At 41.1% G+C, this 16,816-nt stretch overlaps 1 protein-coding gene and 1 long non-coding RNA gene across 4 annotated transcripts in view; one reads left to right on the forward strand and one right to left on the reverse strand.

Moving 5' to 3' along the window:
• Positions 1-14,156, forward strand: part of osbp2b (oxysterol binding protein 2b) — a 36,226-nt gene extending 22,070 nt beyond the window's left edge. For 2 of the 3 annotated variants that reach the window (XM_061768423.1, XM_061768426.1), the window contains 13 exons: positions 1,230-1,480; positions 4,570-4,768; positions 5,395-5,518; positions 5,688-5,754; positions 6,629-6,781; positions 6,884-7,129; positions 7,236-7,356; positions 8,021-8,124; positions 8,740-8,835; positions 9,471-9,655; positions 9,773-9,993; positions 10,351-10,368; positions 10,869-14,156. In XM_061768423.1, the coding sequence (XP_061624407.1) occupies positions 1,230-1,480; positions 4,570-4,768; positions 5,395-5,518; positions 5,688-5,754; positions 6,629-6,781; positions 6,884-7,129; positions 7,236-7,356; positions 8,021-8,124; positions 8,740-8,835; positions 9,471-9,655; positions 9,773-9,993; positions 10,351-10,368; positions 10,869-11,011 (1,928 nt within the window). In that variant the 3' untranslated portion in view covers positions 11,012-14,156. The remainder of the gene's footprint in view (positions 1-1,229; positions 1,481-4,569; positions 4,769-5,394; positions 5,519-5,687; positions 5,755-6,628; positions 6,782-6,883; positions 7,130-7,235; positions 7,357-8,020; positions 8,125-8,739; positions 8,836-9,470; positions 9,656-9,772; positions 9,994-10,350; positions 10,369-10,868) is intronic. The other variant, XM_061768424.1, reaches the window with a different exon arrangement.
• On the reverse strand, positions 13,492-16,275 carry LOC133475498 (uncharacterized). Its single transcript, XR_009787864.1, has 2 exons — positions 16,164-16,275; positions 13,492-15,698 (listed from the first exon to the last, which is right to left on the reverse strand). It is a non-coding gene; the product is annotated as an uncharacterized LOC133475498 (long non-coding RNA).
• Positions 16,276-16,816: the final 541 nt, after the last annotated feature.

Here is a 16,816-nt window from a genome sequence, read left to right on the forward strand (position 1 = left end):
TTCACACCTGATGAGTAGGCAGGCACTCCAGAGACCCAACTATTTGTATACAAGCAATTAAAAAGCAATTTTCTAAAATATGACCCCTTTCAATTTCAGCCATCTGGTTTTGTTTTGTCCGCTTCATTTAAGAAAACACACAAGCACAGCTGCTTTTAGTTTTGGATTTATGAGCTCAAAACCCAACAAGTCAAGCCAAAGGGAAATACAACACATTTTCTCAACAGGGCAATGCAATGTATTGTATAGAAATTAGTTGAAATTAGGAAGTGGAATTATAAATGCACACTGACGTAAGCGAGCACACAACAAATGTATTATCATAATTATCAGTGGACTAAATTTGGGTGTTTTATGGAGTGTTTTTTTTTTAATAGGATAACATCATATTTAAACCTTTCTTTCAATATAAATACTGTTGTCAACTTTGCTCGATGCTGTTTCTATGTTTAGCATTATTGAGCAGGGAGTAAGGGTGTGGCACCGCTAGACACAGCTTCACTCTGTTACATTTACTCTTGTGGTGTCTAAATAGTCAGTTCTTTTTTTTTTAATATATATATATATGAATTTAAACTTTAAAATAAGAAGATAGGATAGAAATGTTATGTGCAGCATATTCATCTTGCATTAACCTGTGAGTTGTGAGCTTTAACAATTTTGTTACATTTGGTTATTAATATACTGGGTGTTTTCCCTTCATATTGCAACTTTTATTTCCGTCGTATTTTGTGTGCGTGAGGACGCAGATGTGGGTGACTGATGCAAAGCTGACACTGCAACAGTCCTGTTGTATGTATGCCCTGTTTAACCTCAAGTAGCGTCTTTTTCAAGACATTATCAGTGAAAACAGACAGCTGGTACAGCAAAGGCTTGTGGGTATGGACAAGCAATGCGTCTCCAAATGCACTGCTAAAGGTGCTAAACATTAGTGTCTGATAAATTATGCTCCTATCTGATAGTGTGATAGGGAACAAATTATGGTCCTAGTGAAGAAATAAACAATAAACACTGGGTCTACTATGGCTTGGCTGTGTTTTAGTGTATAGCAATATAAACATATTTAAGAGTGGCAGTGCTGGTAAATGAGCAATGATGATGCTATTTTCAAATGTTAACTTGGAGAGCCAGCATAACTGTAATGGGAAGTGTGTGGCATAAAATGGAGCGCATGTTTTGTGCAGAGAAAAAATCAAAAGGAAAACCTTTTGAAATATTGTGTCTTCCAGATGACTCCGGAGACGAGGAGCCGGCCTCCCGATCGGACCGCAGTGAGATTCAGGGAACTTTAAAGATACTCGTCAGCAAGCTTGATGACCTCAGCACATGTAATGACTTGATCGCCAAGCACGGGGCCGCCTTGCAACGTTCTCTCAGTGAACTCGAGAGCCTAAAAGTTCCTGTGGAGGGAGGGGAGAAGATAAAGGCAGTCAACGAGCGGGCCACCCTCTTTCGTATCACTTCCAATGCTATGATCAATGTGAGTAGCCTGACGCTAACACACACGAGTGGGCGAGTTTGCCAAGCCTTGTGATCAAAATGCATTATTGGTAGCGGTGGAAAACAAAAACACAGCGCTTACTGTTGAGTGTGCGCTCTTTCTGCTTCTACAAACTCATAACCTGTCTGTAATAACTAAAAAAATATACATTGAATCAACCGTAAAGCAGAAAATTGTCAGGGCAAACAAAATCAAATGATTATTTATTTGTACACGTGTAGGACAAACCTCCCTGTCTAGTTGTTTTGCTACCAACAGTAAATGTAGCAAAGTATTGGATTTTCTTGCAGGTCCAAGTGCCCATTTCCAATGTGATGCCTATATCCAGTTTGGCACCGGTTTGGTGGTGTTCTTTTTCCACGTGCGTTTCCCTCGATGGTGGTTAAAAACTCTCACAGCTGTTGATAAACCCGTCACTCCGAGCCATGTGCTTGTGTAAGGAGATCTCGTCACATTCAAAACACTGTGTCGCTTCACTCTTCTGCCCGGTGTACCCACAATTATATGCTTTAATTCCCACTGATTACATAACATTCGCCAACTCAATACATGGTCACTGTATTAGGAAACTAAGCTAAACTAAACTAAACTAAACTAATTAGAGAGACAGTGTAATGTAACACTAATGTATTTTCCAGTTAAAAGCTTAATTTGTTTAAAAATATCTTTAAATCATATAGCCCCTAATGAAAATATTGCACAAGTGCCTTTATAATCAACAGTATGCACATCTTGTGACTCATGTTACCTTCATCAGAAGACAATAGATAATGTAATAAGTGATTTAATATTGTTGGATCTGAGTAGTAGCAGCACAAAAAGAGTTGCACCCCTTTTGTTATCCATTCTACTGTTGGCCATCTAGAGTTTCTGGATGAGCGTCGAGTGTTGAGGTGTTGAAGTAATGACACTAAATATGATTGTGGGTGTGTGAGAGGGTGGGGAATAGCCACCTTCGCTCTTTCAAACTGAGCCCCCCCCCCCCCCCCCCCCCCCCCCCCCCGACTGCAGAGTGTCACAGCTTTCTTTCTGGGTTGCGGTAACAGACTTCACTCTAAGCGGACAACTCCAAAAGGTGTGTTGAGTGTCATACTTCTTTTAACGCTTAGTTTTTTCGGTTTCTTATTTTCACTCATCAAAATTTAGTTTCAACTATTAGTCGTACTCTGAGGTTGAGATTTGATTTAAACCAGTCAACAATGTCTGGAGTCATTTCCAATTATACCCAAAGCTGTTGTCTTTTTTGTTTGCAATCTATTATCCTTTTTTTTTTTTTTTAATGCTAACCAGTAAGTGACATTTCAGATTTCAATCACAGGACAAGCCGTCTTGGATTGTCAAAGCCAATATAATGTCATTAGGTGTACCAAGAATGTGCTTCTGACAAGAGGGCAGAACAAACTTCCTGTGGTCATTTTTCTTTCGTCCCTCTAAATGGCTCTCTTGAAGTGGAAACAGCTTAGATTACGGAATTCAGGGACTCCTTTAGCCGCGGCGTTGGTCTTCCTCCAAGTGCTGCTTCCAGAGCAACGCAGCCAAGCCAACGCCTGTCCGACATGCAGTGATCTCTGTGGTCTTGACCATGGATGTCACGCGTGTCCATTTAGGTGTGATGTAACTTCCCACATATGCCACACATGCACGGGTGTGTATGCACGTGCACTTCCTGACTGACAGGAGTGCTTGCCAGTTCAGTGAGTCTTTAAATGTCAAAAGAGTGTCATATTTTCATACCAACAGCACCAGTTCCGGTATGCAGCCACTGGTTTTAGCCTTTATTAACCTCGTCCTCCATCACCACCGGACGTCACATGCAGTCTGCTCCTGGACTGGCGACTCAGCAGTAAAAATGTGGAACTTGCGTACGTTTTTTAAATGGGTGTTAGTTTCATAGTCATGTCTGAGGAAGTGAACCGCAACCTCATATGCATCTCTAGCATTTATAATGAATGATGGCACCAGTAGTTGTGACACTTCATGTTTGACCACTGAAGGTAAGAGGGAATAGTGTTTAGGTCCGGAATGTGAAATATTTTTAGATATCTGCATTTTTAACACAATTAACTTTTTGGGGGGAACATTTAACATGGAAATGAATTTGTTTTAGCTGACATAGCGTCAAAATATTATTATAATGGAAAAAAAGGGAAAATCTTAAGTCATTCGTTTTGAAACTTTGTTCAAATGGGGAAGTTTATCTATTTGTTGCTATGTTGTTTTGCCAATTATGTTGTTGTCTTTGATTTGATTGATAGTCATTTGTGTTGTTTCCGTGTATACTTTGTAGTGTGAAACACCATTTTCCTGTCAGAACAACCTGAATTATGGTTTTATGAATCCATATCATAAATAATGTACAACAGACATTTTAGTGATTTTTTTTTTTTTTTTTTTTTTAAATTTTATTTTATTTTTATATTAAAAGAGGTAAATACCGAGATATGCAAAACAAAAATGAAAATTCCTCCAACAACTACAGAAATGTTGAGTTGCAATACAGGGGCCCTTCCCGTTTAATGACTGTCACATGACATTTTCTTCTTGCGTGTTGTCAGCTGCAAGGTGTTCCGGTTCATTTACTTTTGTGCTTATTGTGTGGCAGGAACATCAGGCACACGATGCAGTGCCAACAAATGCTGACAAGTCGTTTCTGTGTGAACCGAAGTAACCTCTTTGGCTCAGCAGTCAGAGCACAGCAGGAATAATGATGCCCTCTCTTGACTCAAAAGTCCTCTGCCATGCAATCAGCGTGAAAGTGTAGCACATCACTTCCTCTGTTCCCTTTGTTTACAATATGCTCTGAGGAACATGGAGAGAAACAAAAAAGGCATCATTCCTTTAAGGTCCTTTTACATGTGCAGTGAAATTTGTTCTCCTTGAGGAGCAGTGAGCAGCAACCATGTTATGCGTACGAGAGAATCCAGATCTTTTGTCAGTACCTTGGTCAACAAAGATGATAAAAATAAATAAACATTTCAAACAGATCGATGTCACAGCTCTAATAGGAATGTTGTACTGGACTGCAAGTTACAGCAAACGACGGCATTTGCGCGCCTTTGATTCCCCAGGCTTGTCGAGACTTCCTGGACCTCGCCGAGACTCACAGTAGGAGGTGGCAGCGGGCACTGCAATATGAGCGTGAGCAGCGTACCCACCTGGAGGAGACCATCGAGCAGCTAGCCAAGCAGCACAACAGCCTGGAGCGAGCGTGGAGAGCGGCACCGACACTTTCTGCCAGCGCACCCAGCGCCCCGACCGGCAAGAAGGGTGAGCCCGACCGACCTACTTCTTTTTCCACTTCGCTGGCCGAACCTCATGCGATTCTAGTGTCACGAATATATACAAACCTCATCTTGTCCGAAGGTTTGTATTTGATTATGTTCTCCTTAGAGCTGTTAATATCCATCTGGCAGTTCCATCACATGGTGCCTATCACTCTGCTGTAAGACATAAGACAATGTGTCATTATTTTGTGACTACCTCAAGCTGGCTTGATGTGAATTGTTATCAACAAAGTGAACATGACGATTGGTTCATTACATTGGACACTGGAATAAATCCTAATTGTGGCACAAATGGATGTTCAAAGCTACAGCAGCCCAAAGATTTGTTAATTATATTGATTGACATTTTGAAATATACATTGATAAACAAAGCATCAGATGTAGAAGAAGTCCCAGAGGAGCATGCGACATCCAGGCTTGTTAACCAGTGGGAACACTGCCAATTTTACGAAGATGATTATTTCTTAATTAATAGCCAGGTGTACGTGATTATACAGTATATGGCTCATTTCTGAACCTGGCAGAATGCATACAGGTTACCACGCGACATGCGTGTTGTGTGTGTTTGGTTTGCTCTTTATACGTACTGTACGCATGTCCGTTTGATAGAAGGGAGTGAGAGGCCGCTCAAAGGAGAGGCGAGTGATGAAGATGAGGAGACTGAGTACTTTGACGCCATGGAGGATTCCCCTGCATTTATCACAGTGACTGCAACTGACAACACACAACGCAGGTCTGTCTCACTCGCTTTTGAACATGCTATAATGCTTTTCTTCCCAAAAGATTGTATCTCAATATGTGTTTTAACGGAATTTCAGACAGCTTTTGCTTGCAATTTCTTGTTGTCAAATCCACTGCAGTGTATACTGTCAATGGCATCGGGCCTTTTGTGTCTTTTCCAGGCGATCTCAGAGTAGTTTGAGTGGAGCAAGCGGCGCCAATTCCTACGACTGGAACCAGGACGACCATGTAAGCGTTCTTTCTTCCCCAAGGAGTCTAACTTGGTAGCACTGACATTTCTGATCACTGCTGACGTGATGTCGTCGTGAATCTGATTCGTTATGGCTCATTGCTTGCTGCTCGCCCAAGTAAACCAACATTCACAGTTCACACATTGGGAATAGGGCCTGATTTACTAAGATTCCAAATGTTAACGTGCTAACTCCAACAGATTGCGTGCACTGTTTGTGGGCACGTTACTGAGTTATATAGAAGAAATCCGTCACTTTGATAATATGGGGGCAGCCAGCGACCGCATAAAAGCCATGTTTTCTTTGATTTAACTTGCTCCGAGTGCATGGGAATTCTGCCCATCCTGCGTAAAACCGTGTTTCAAACTGGGGACAGAACGCCCACAAAAAGGCTTTTCGAGAGGCCAGCACCAGTTGTTACCACTCGCTGAAATGATCCAGATGCAAGGAAATGCAGAGTTGAAAGGAGTTTTGTCATAGGTCTTATGGCATGACTCCTTCTTGTGACTGGCTCCAGGTCAACCCTCAGATCATTCAGAAGCTCCATAATTGCATTGGAAATAGATGATATGTGGCAATCATTTTTGTTTCTGGCATTTCAAAAATGCCTACGGTATGCTTGCAGCGCTGTGTACAGTTTCGTTGCCACCCCTGTGGCCTTCAAGATAAACACGAGCATGATTTAATTTCTTAATTAGCAGCAGCAACATCTGCTCTTCTACTCCCAGTGCTGCTGCTTCTTGCTCACAGACTTGTCTTCTGTTCCCTTTCTGCCTCTTCGCTTGCTCATTGACTTTCTGATTTGTTTTCTGCTGTCAAGCTTTGCTCTGTCAAACCGGGGTCGAGTCCACTTCTTTTATTTACGTCCTCAGATGTCTCCAAGCTATAACGATGTGTCGGGGAAGGAGCTGCAGCCACGCAGACAACGGCGGACCCGTGTCCCCGACAAGCCGAACTACTCCCTCAATTTGTGGAGCATCATGAAGAACTGCATTGGCAAGGAGCTCTCCAAAATTCCAATGCCCGTAAGTGAGCACATCTTGCTTTGTTTCTAAACATTGTGCTCTTGTTTCAACAACTTTTATTGAAGCAAGTTTCATTTGCCATCTTGCCCTCTGCATCTGCAGGTGAACTTCAATGAGCCTCTGTCAATGCTGCAGCGCCTCACTGAAGACTTGGAGTATCATGAGCTTCTGGATAAGGCAGCACGCTGTGACTCCTCGCTGGAGCAGATGTGTCTGGTTGCTGCCTTCTCCGTCTCTTCTTACGCCACCACCGTCCACCGGACAGCCAAACCCTTCAACCCGCTCCTGGGGGAGACCTACGAGCTTGATCGCCTGGAGGAGTTTGGCTACCGCTCACTGTGTGAGCAGGTAAGAGTAGCAACCACAACACATGCATTTAGTTTACAGTCGCAAACTGGATATTGGATGTTCTGAATTGTACATATGGCATTTATGTTTATATCCATCTTGTAAGGTGAGCCATCACCCCCCTGCAGCTGCACATCATGTGATTTCCCAACGAGGCTGGACCTTGTGGCAGGAAATTACAATTGCCAGCAAGTTCCGTGGAAAATACCTCTCCATAATGCCTCTGGGTAAGGCATTTTAGTCTTGCTGGCTGGAAAATCCTGAAATCAAACAAATGCTTAGTCTTACAAAGACGAGCATTAATTGCTAAATTGTGCATGAACTGCAAGCTACAAAAGACTCTCTCTCTCTCTCTCTTCCTGTAGAAGGGTTGACCGCTGCAGTTGCCTCCTACACACTTGATAGCCACGGGATAGGGAAAATAAATCAGGATTGCTTCATGGCACTTTTGACAGAAACATAAAATATGGAATCAAGCCAGTCCTCTGTCTTAACATGGGTAATTGAATGCAACAGCCGTCAATGGCAGTGAATGAGTTAAGGGGAGTTGATCATTCCGGTCTGATGATTGGAGCTAGTGGTATTTGCACGTCTTCTCTCCTGCCTTCTGGGAGGTGTCCTGTAGCAGAAAACACTTACGTGGAAATTGTTTATGGTAAAATATGTTAGCAATCATCCAGGCGTAGTTCACGTAAGGAGCTAGGTGCGAATCAGTAGCGTCTGTGCCGTCTGTAAATGTGTGGCAACATGTTTTGGAGGTGAACAATGTTTGTAGACTTAACGTGCATGTAGATTTTAAACCAAATCATATTTTGGGTCTGTAATTAATTATTGTAGAACAACGTGATAAGATAGCTGGCATAAATTGTGTTTGTCATCTTACACCTCCAGGTGCCATTCATCTGCAATTCCACTCCAGCGGCAATCACTATGTGTGGAGAAAAGTCACGTCCACAGTGCATAACATCATTGTGGGCAAGCTGTGGATTGACCAGGTGTGTTTACAAGCACTTCTCATCAATAGCCTTTCATCCACACATCCCAGTCCCAAGCAATCGTTTTACCTTTAGACTAGCCTTAGCTCTTTTCCCCTTATTTAAACGGGATGTGCCAAGAAGAAGAAACAAAGAAAGCAATTTATTTATCAGTAGCTTTCATCTTAATCCATGCAATCAAATAAAAGCCTTTTCTCTTAGTGGCGGAGTTCAATTGGAACTTGAGTTCTGTGTCTAAATTTTTCCCAGTGTTCTCCAGTATGCTCGAACTTTCAGACATTGTGTGGATTTCACCCAATTTTGCACTAGTAGCTAAGGAAAGCAACTAAAACACAATAAATCATTTGTGAGCTTCCAGTGTTATGCAATATGTATCCACATTTCATGTACATATACGGTTAAACAAAGAAATAGGAGCCAGCAAAAATAAATGGGACCTCATGATTTCTTTTGTGATTTTCTGTATATAAAATCTTATTCATCTAGTGAAGGGAAATAAGGGAGTTTTAGGATGTACATCATGCGCATTTATTCATAAGCATCTTCTGTGTATTGTACTGGCTTACTGTACATTATTTGAATTGCATCTCACTTCTTTTGTGTGTGTGTCTGCAGTCAGGGGACATTGAGATAGTGAACCACAGGACCAAAGAGACCTGCCAACTGAAATTCTCTCCCTACAGTTATTTCTCCAGGGATGTTGCTAGGAAGGTAAATCGTTCTGCTTTCCTTGCTGACACTTTTTTTTTTAACCTCTCCTCTTCTGCATGCAGAATAGTGGTTCTCAATGCCTTTTTTTTTTTGTTTTGTTTTTTTTTGTTAATGCTGTGACAGTTTTTCTGTGCAACAGGGGAGTTTAAAACACTCCCTTTGTTGTTGTTTTTATCGTGATATTTATTTGGTAATGCAGTTGGACAGTGAGTTCAGATAGTCGACGTGGGGGGCCCATCCCTTGGGGACACCGTCAATAGGACACCACCCAGGCCTAGGGACGAAGATCCTGTCTGCCAGCCGCACTTCTCTTAGAGTGGTGAAGTTGTGTGAGACTGCCCCCTGCTGGAGAATACTCACAACTTTATATGTATTTTTAAAAATACCTTCGTAGAACAACTACTACATTCACTGGTGAAAATATAAGGAGAAATAACAGTAATTAATCATTGTTGTCTTGCACACTTGCTACAGCTCCTGTATTGAAACTTAGCAGATTGTCCGTGTGCACCTTACAAAAGCGGGTTAGTGTAATTCAAATGTTAAATTCAAGGAAAAAATGGGATTTACACTTGTTACTATCGTTCTGATAGTTATCCACCTAAACAGTGAGGTGGATGTTTTTGACTTTCCAGGTGACAGGTGTGGTGGCTGACAACGGTGGCCAGGCTCATTACATCCTGTCTGGTACGTGGGACGAGAAGATCGAGAGTGCCAAAATCATTCAGAGCAGCCGAGGCGGTAGCGGATCAGAGGGCAAGCAGAAGACCATCTACCAGACCTTGTCCCCCAAACTTTTATGGAAGAAGTATCCTCTCCCGTAAGAGCCTCGCGTCTCATGAGCCTCATTAAGCTGCACGCGCACTTTGTTGCGGTTCGCATCTGTCTTTACCTTTAGTGGTGAATTAAACATGCTGCTCTTTCTAATCTCGCCCAGAGAAAATGCTGAGAACATGTACTACTTCTCAGCGCTGGCGCTGACCCTGAACGAGCCGGACAATGGAGTCTGTCTGACCGACAGCCGTCTGAGGCCAGACCAGAGGCTGATGGAAGATGGTCGATGGGATGAAGCCAACTCTGAGAAACAAAGGTTAGAAGAGAAACAAAGAGCCGTGAGGAGGCGGAGAGAAGCGGAGGCCTCGGATGCCCTGGATGAAGGTACGGAAAAATAAACCGTTCAAGAGACAGATGGGAGGTGTTATTACCTTCGTGCTGGTGTTTTTTTGCGAGATTTATAGACCCCAAACAATGTTTTGTTCAATGGTAAGGATGCTTTGTTCAGTGCAATGACTTTATATCGCCAGTTCTAACCGGCTGTGTCATTATGCACATCTGCACAGATTTAAAAAATCAAAAATAAACATAATAATAATCTTTTTGCTTTTATTAGCTACACCAGAGGGACAAAAGTATTAGACCTATAACCATCATTGATTTGCGTGTGTGCTGGGTGGATTGTATTGCTGTATCCATGACCTGTCTCTTTTCCCCCCCCCTCCCCCAAATGGTGGTCAGAATGTGATAATGACTCTGGTGAGTGCGGGTTACTCTGCGCCCTCTGTTGACGCACACACATACACGGACATCTTCTGTGTGTTTTCTTTATTTTCTGCCATTGTTGCACCCGCATGATGCCTCTTTTCATTTCTACTTCTAAAAAAAAAAAAAAATCCTCTGCACACATGTTGTATTTAAATGTCGAAATCTACTCTGTATAGTGTAGTCAGCTGTGTGTGAACAAGTTAGCTTCATCTTTGTTTAAAGTTACGTTTCCAGTGTTGTGTTTTGGTTTGTAGGAGCTACAGCATTAGCTTTTATTCAAGCTGTCTACTTATCTACTTCCTAAGTTGTCGTTTTGCACACATGAATTCCATTCAAACTCTTCACTGCAGCATGAAGCCGGTTCACATTTGGAGCATTCCCAAATGCAGCACACAGCGGCTGATTGCTTCTCGCAAACACGATGTGTGCGTAGGGGGGACACTTTCCTAGCAAGTGTGGTTCGATGACAGCGGCTGTGATCCTTTTGGCAGGTCGAGAATACGAAGGCTACCGGCCACTGTGGTTTCAGCGAAGGAGAGACTCGGTCACCGGGGAGACAAACTTTGTGTACAAAGGAGGCTACTGGGAGGCCAAGGAGAGACAGGACTGGACCATGTGTCCCAATATATTCTAACGCAGGACGCTTCCCCCGCATCAGGACCTCAGGAGACACGGAGCTGCTCGGCCTCGGCTCCTTCGGCAGTGTGACGTAGCAGGCTTATGAGCACTATGTGGAGATGGTGAATGTGACACACAAACTCTTGTAACACTTCGTACCTCCAATTGTACACTCCCACTGCTTTACAGATGGAAATATGACGGGATGCGGTCGGAGGTGGAACGTCAATTCTATAACAGCGCCTAATGAGGAGCTTTAACGATGCACTTTTCAGCATAGTTTTAAATGGTTGCCCGTGCGGAATTAGTTTGAGGCTGTAGATTGACACGTTGCAACAAGAGATTTATCAAAAGTCCCTGTCAGTCTTCAAGTGAGTTACAGCAAGTATATCACCGCTGTTTTATTTATTACTGTACTTCCAATTAGCATTTCAATGCCAAGAGGATAAAGCCAGTTTGCTTTAGTTGTAACAAAGTAACTCGACATTTCCCATTATAACATTCTTTCATGAAAAATTTATTAAAATGCTGTGAAAATAAACATGGATTAACAAGAAGGATGGGGGATAAATTGAAAGTGACAGAAATTGTCAACCTTTATCCAGTATACAGAATATTTTATGTCTCATGTGTTGCAGACACACGGAGACTTGATCGGAATTCTGCATTTAAGCATTTTATTTCCTGCACATGCAATTAGTACTTAATTAAATCATCTCTTTTTAGAGATTAGACTCATATCAGCCTGCCCTCGAAAGTATTTAGTATCAAAGTCAAGAAAATCGGCTCTATTTTGAAGTCCCTGGAACAATCGTATTTTTTATTTTTATTTTTTTGCCACTTGTGTTGAAATGTATCTCGTTCAGCACTCAGATTGTCCATTGTTCGGCATGCGTCTCTGCATATGCACACTGAACTTGCGAAGGCACATTGGTGTTCATCTTGCTGGGAAAGTCCAGTTTGAATGTAACATAGGCTTTCGTACAATATTTCTCTAAATTCCCATATCGGTATGAATTGCAAGTGTGTTTCATTGCAGTTCAGGCTTCAAATTTGTGAAAGCGCTGTAGTAGTAGGTCGCAATTGTACATGGAATATTCTGATGAAATTCATGGATATATGAAGCATCTCAGAAGTGAATTAGCACAATTCACTGTGCATGAAGTGAAGCTAGAACTCCTCTTTGTGTCCGTTTTCCTTTGGTGCATCACATGCTGCATCCTAGCTGACTGCTTCCAAGTGACGGCATCCGCTGTTCGGTACTAACAAAATGTAGCTCCACTTGCTCCTCGGTGTCTCGTTATAGTTTCTAGTTTCTTCCATTGGCACTGTGTGAGCCTGGCGCCTCTGTTGTCAGCGGGTTCAAAGTTGTCGAAAAGAAACGGGGCTGGTTCCTGTTTGGCGGTCAGCTGAAGCCGCAGAGGCCTTTGCTCCACGCTCGCTTACAGTTCCGACGTGTCGTCCGTGGTGTTTGTACAATGATCTGCGATCAGCTTTTGAAGGTACACTCAAGTCTTTTTTGCCTTTAATGGACTGGCCTGTGCACTACACATCTAGTGACAACCAATATTTTTTTTGTAATCATCGGTAGGAATGTAGATTTCAAGGCTAGAGGTACTGTATGTTCCGTCTACTCTGTTTGTGTGAATATTTTGTGATAAGATTATACTGTAAAATAAAGTCATATGAGAATTAAGCTATCTGTACAGCATATTTGAAACACGCTCATAAATTAGCATTTGAGCTGGGATAGATTCCTCAATTATAGAAGAAAACTCAAGAGGCACGCTAGTTAGCTACACATTTCATGTTTATTGCTCCAAAATCACAGAAAAGGGGCTTTAATTTTATTTTTGTATGAAAACCCACGATACGAGCACATCTGACACACATCTGCTTGTTCTACTGATTTTGAATACAAAAAATGATAAATGCATTTAACAGGGAAAAGAAGACCATTGAGCAGGTATCAATTTTTAGCAGTGATAGCCTGTTCCAATGAGAATTAACTATGATAACTGTTTACACAGCTATACAGCAGCGTCCCATTTCTATAAAGCGCGATCAATATTAAAAAAATAAATACATTGAAAAGGCATCATTTTGGGAATTACACATTTAGTCAGACAAGCGCCTCTAAAGTCAGAACCCCCCCCCCCCCAAAAAAAACAACAAAACAATTACCGCAAACCCATATAGTTAAATAAGGTCTTTGAATCATATCCATGTTGTGTTTAAAGCGGGGGTGGTCAACCTACGACCCGTGGCACAGTATTTGATGCAGCCTGACATGCAACTTTTAACACAAAAAACCTCAGAAAAAAACTTTCACTGAAATTCCAAACTATTGTAGATCTGCATTTTGAATGACAACATCAGTATATTTCCCCACAAATGACAATGGGTGGTGACATTGCTGTACAGGATCAGACAACTGTAGCAATAACACACAAGTGGAGATTTTGCTTTTTTTTTTTTTTTTTTTTTTCTTCCCCCCCCCCCCCAGCCTCGTGCAGAAAGGGGAAAAACAGCCAAAGTGTACGTAGAGGTAGAGAGCGTACTGTAGATTAAACAATGTTTTAGATCATCTGCCTTTCTGTTGAGGGTTGATGTTTCTCTCTCAGCATTTCTCACCTGACTCTTGGTGTGACTTCAGCTTTAATTTTTGTATGCTCTTACTCTTGACCTTCTTGTGGGTGCCATTATTCCAATGTTTGCATATTTATACTGTTTCTAATGTGATAGATTTGTGTGCTCCGGCGGCACTCGATTTCTTCCCATTCGATGCTGCTTTGTTCCAAGGCAGAAGCAAAGTGTGTGAAAGATGGAAATTGTTTTTTTCTTGCCTTGTCCAAACTAAATTCTACTGGGGACTGTGACCTGTGGTTTGCTCGGGTAAATGCAACTGATCTTATTAATCTGTGGAAGTAAAAAAGAAATTCCACACAGCACAAGAGCGGTCTGGTAGAAATATCAAAGGTTGCTGACATGCCTTGACTTCTTTTAGTTCCCTAATACACACATATTGTAGGTGTATTCAGCTGTAAAGCAGAATTTAGAGGTGGTTGTTTTTACATATGTGTATTTTTCCCCATCAATTTATAACATTGTCTTATAACAACCAAGGCACAACAATAACAAAAATAAAGTTGTTGACACTGGATTTCTTGTATTTTTATCCCCCCCCACCCCCTCATTAGTAGCAAGGAATTACATTTGAATCCTGAAGAATTGTAAGCCTTCTTTGAAGATTGAACTTGGTACGGTATCACAAAAATGTATACAGTACTGTGTCAATCTTAAGTAAGTGGCAATGTTCTTTTTATTTATTTATTATTATTTTTTAATTCTCCATGTGCTCTAGATCAGGGGGTGGACAAAGTCTGGCCCGCGGGCAACATGCACTCCATTCCGTTCTTCAACCCAGCCCACCGAGCATTTACATGATCAAAGGTCCTGTCATATTTGCCACATTCATTTAGCTAAAATGTGTTAATTATAACGGGATTATTCATTTTTAACTTTCTTTTTATGCATCAATGATGATGTAGCCTAGACCTTTGTGCAGGCAGTGCGGGTTCGGTTCCCACTCAGTGACTGTGGGAATGGTTGTCGGTCTCGTGATGTGCTCTGAAACTGACAGTCCAGGGTGTGGTCCGCTTTTCGCCTGGAGTCAGCTGGGATAGGCTCCTGCTCACCATGACCCTCAGTAGGATGATCGGTATAGAAAATGGATAGATGGATGGACATTTATCGAAGTAAATAACTGGTTGATTGCTTTATTGTAAATAATCCATTAATAATATGAATAGACAAATGTGCTGTACATACTCTATAGATGTAATTTAATACATTTTAAATAAAGTTTACTTATTATTAAAATACCTGTGACCCTAATGGGGATATCCGGTATGGAAAATAGATGGATATTATTACATTAAACTATATCCATGTTTCTTTTTCTTTCAAAACAAACCAAAAAAAAAACTTCTACGAATGAGCTGTCCCATTCTACCCTTTTTAAAAAGCAAATGTGGCCCCTGACTCAAGGTTGTGCTCAAGGGCCTTGAGCACAAAAGTTTTCCCACCCTTGGTCTAGATAAAGTACATTGAGATCTTAAATTACAGACAAGATGTCCTTACTCTTACAAATCAACAAATGGGATTAGACATTGCATGACACGGGTTTCAGGCAGGGGCGAGTCGGGATCGAGTACTTTGGGTGGGCTGAGCCCGTGGCTGACTATTGGAAATGACCCTTCTGAAATTTCATTGAACTTTTTAGACCTTGAAAAAGACCATTTGGTGGGCGACCCAAAATCGGGCTTGCCTTGCCACTAATAGATAATAATAATAATAATTCATTACTATTAATCTACTTATCCAATACATTATACAAGTCTGGTTTATTGTCAGAAAAGCACAGATATTTTGTAATGGTATGAATACAATATAAGTATTTAATCAGAAGAAAGGAATATCACAAACATTTTTGCTAGTCTCCAACTATATAAAGAAGAATAAGTTTACAAGGTCACTGTTTGGATTTGAATAATAGACAAATGTAGTATGTACAGATTAACAACTACATAAAAAAAGAAACTAAGACAAATTACTCCATCCATTATCATGCAATAATGTATTTTTTTAACACTCTCACCTCCACCTGGCTGACTTCTTTCTTTCTTTTTTTTTTAATATGTCTATTTATTGAAAAGCAGACATTTGCAAACAGTCAGTGTTTTGTAAAGTGTCATGTCGTAAACTAGCATTTAACTAGATTTAGCACATGTAGGTATGGCAATAAAAGCGACCTGCCATCGTTTTAAAATAAACACCCACACTGCATAAACTCGAGATCTTAAAAAATAAGAACAAACATCACGTATGAACACATCCTATCTTGGCATAAATACTTCACGGAGACATTTCATATCGTATCAGATACACTGGGCAAAAACCCTTTGCTATTCAATTAGCTAGCGATAGCTGTAAGTGCCTGTTAGCTTACTAGCTAATAGCTAATAGCTACGCAGGACGCACCATTACAAGCATTACAGTGCCGATAAATAATAATAACAGAGTAGTTCAACAGGTGACATTAAAGCATCGCCGTGTGGTCAACTATCATTTCATAGATTGTGACAGGGTTGTAAAGCAAGCATTACCTGATCATCAGCGTAAACACAGCTGAAATCTGTGTCGCTGTTCTGACCATAAAAATGAGGACTATACGCCAGCGCGCTGGAGCAGCCCAGCTAACCGACGCGCTTATGTGGCGGCCATCTTGGGACGGTCTAATTCCCTTCAAAAGCAATGCTTGGACATTGAAATGGAGTCTTAACTTTCTAATTTCTCATTTCCGATTTTCACCAGATTAACTTTTTTGTCAGTGCTAAAGAGTGTACTATCACCACAGAACATTTTCTAATAAATAAATAAATACATTAAAATTTTTAATAATAATAATAGCAATAATGGTAAATAATTTATTATAAATGTAATAATAATAATATTTTTTTCCAATTAATTTGAGGACGAATTCATAGGGTGGGCTAAGGCAAGTTTTGGGTGGGCTTAAACAGGCATTGAGCAAACCTCTTTTCCCACATTATTTTTAAATGCTTGTACTTTTAGTAGTACTATACGGTAAGATATGATATCATCTGTAATTATTCACATGTGCATATCTATACACATGCACTACTCTGTGCTCGTCCAGCATGTTAGCTGTCAATGTTCCTTTCCTGTGTTTGCTCTTCCACTGCGAACTCAATTTTGAGTAGGGCGTGCGCGGTTTCCATGGCAACCATCTGATGCC

Source organism: Phyllopteryx taeniolatus, chromosome 3, assembly GCF_024500385.1.
Source record: "Phyllopteryx taeniolatus isolate TA_2022b chromosome 3, UOR_Ptae_1.2, whole genome shotgun sequence".
Lineage (NCBI taxonomy): Eukaryota > Metazoa > Chordata > Actinopteri > Syngnathiformes > Syngnathidae > Phyllopteryx > Phyllopteryx taeniolatus.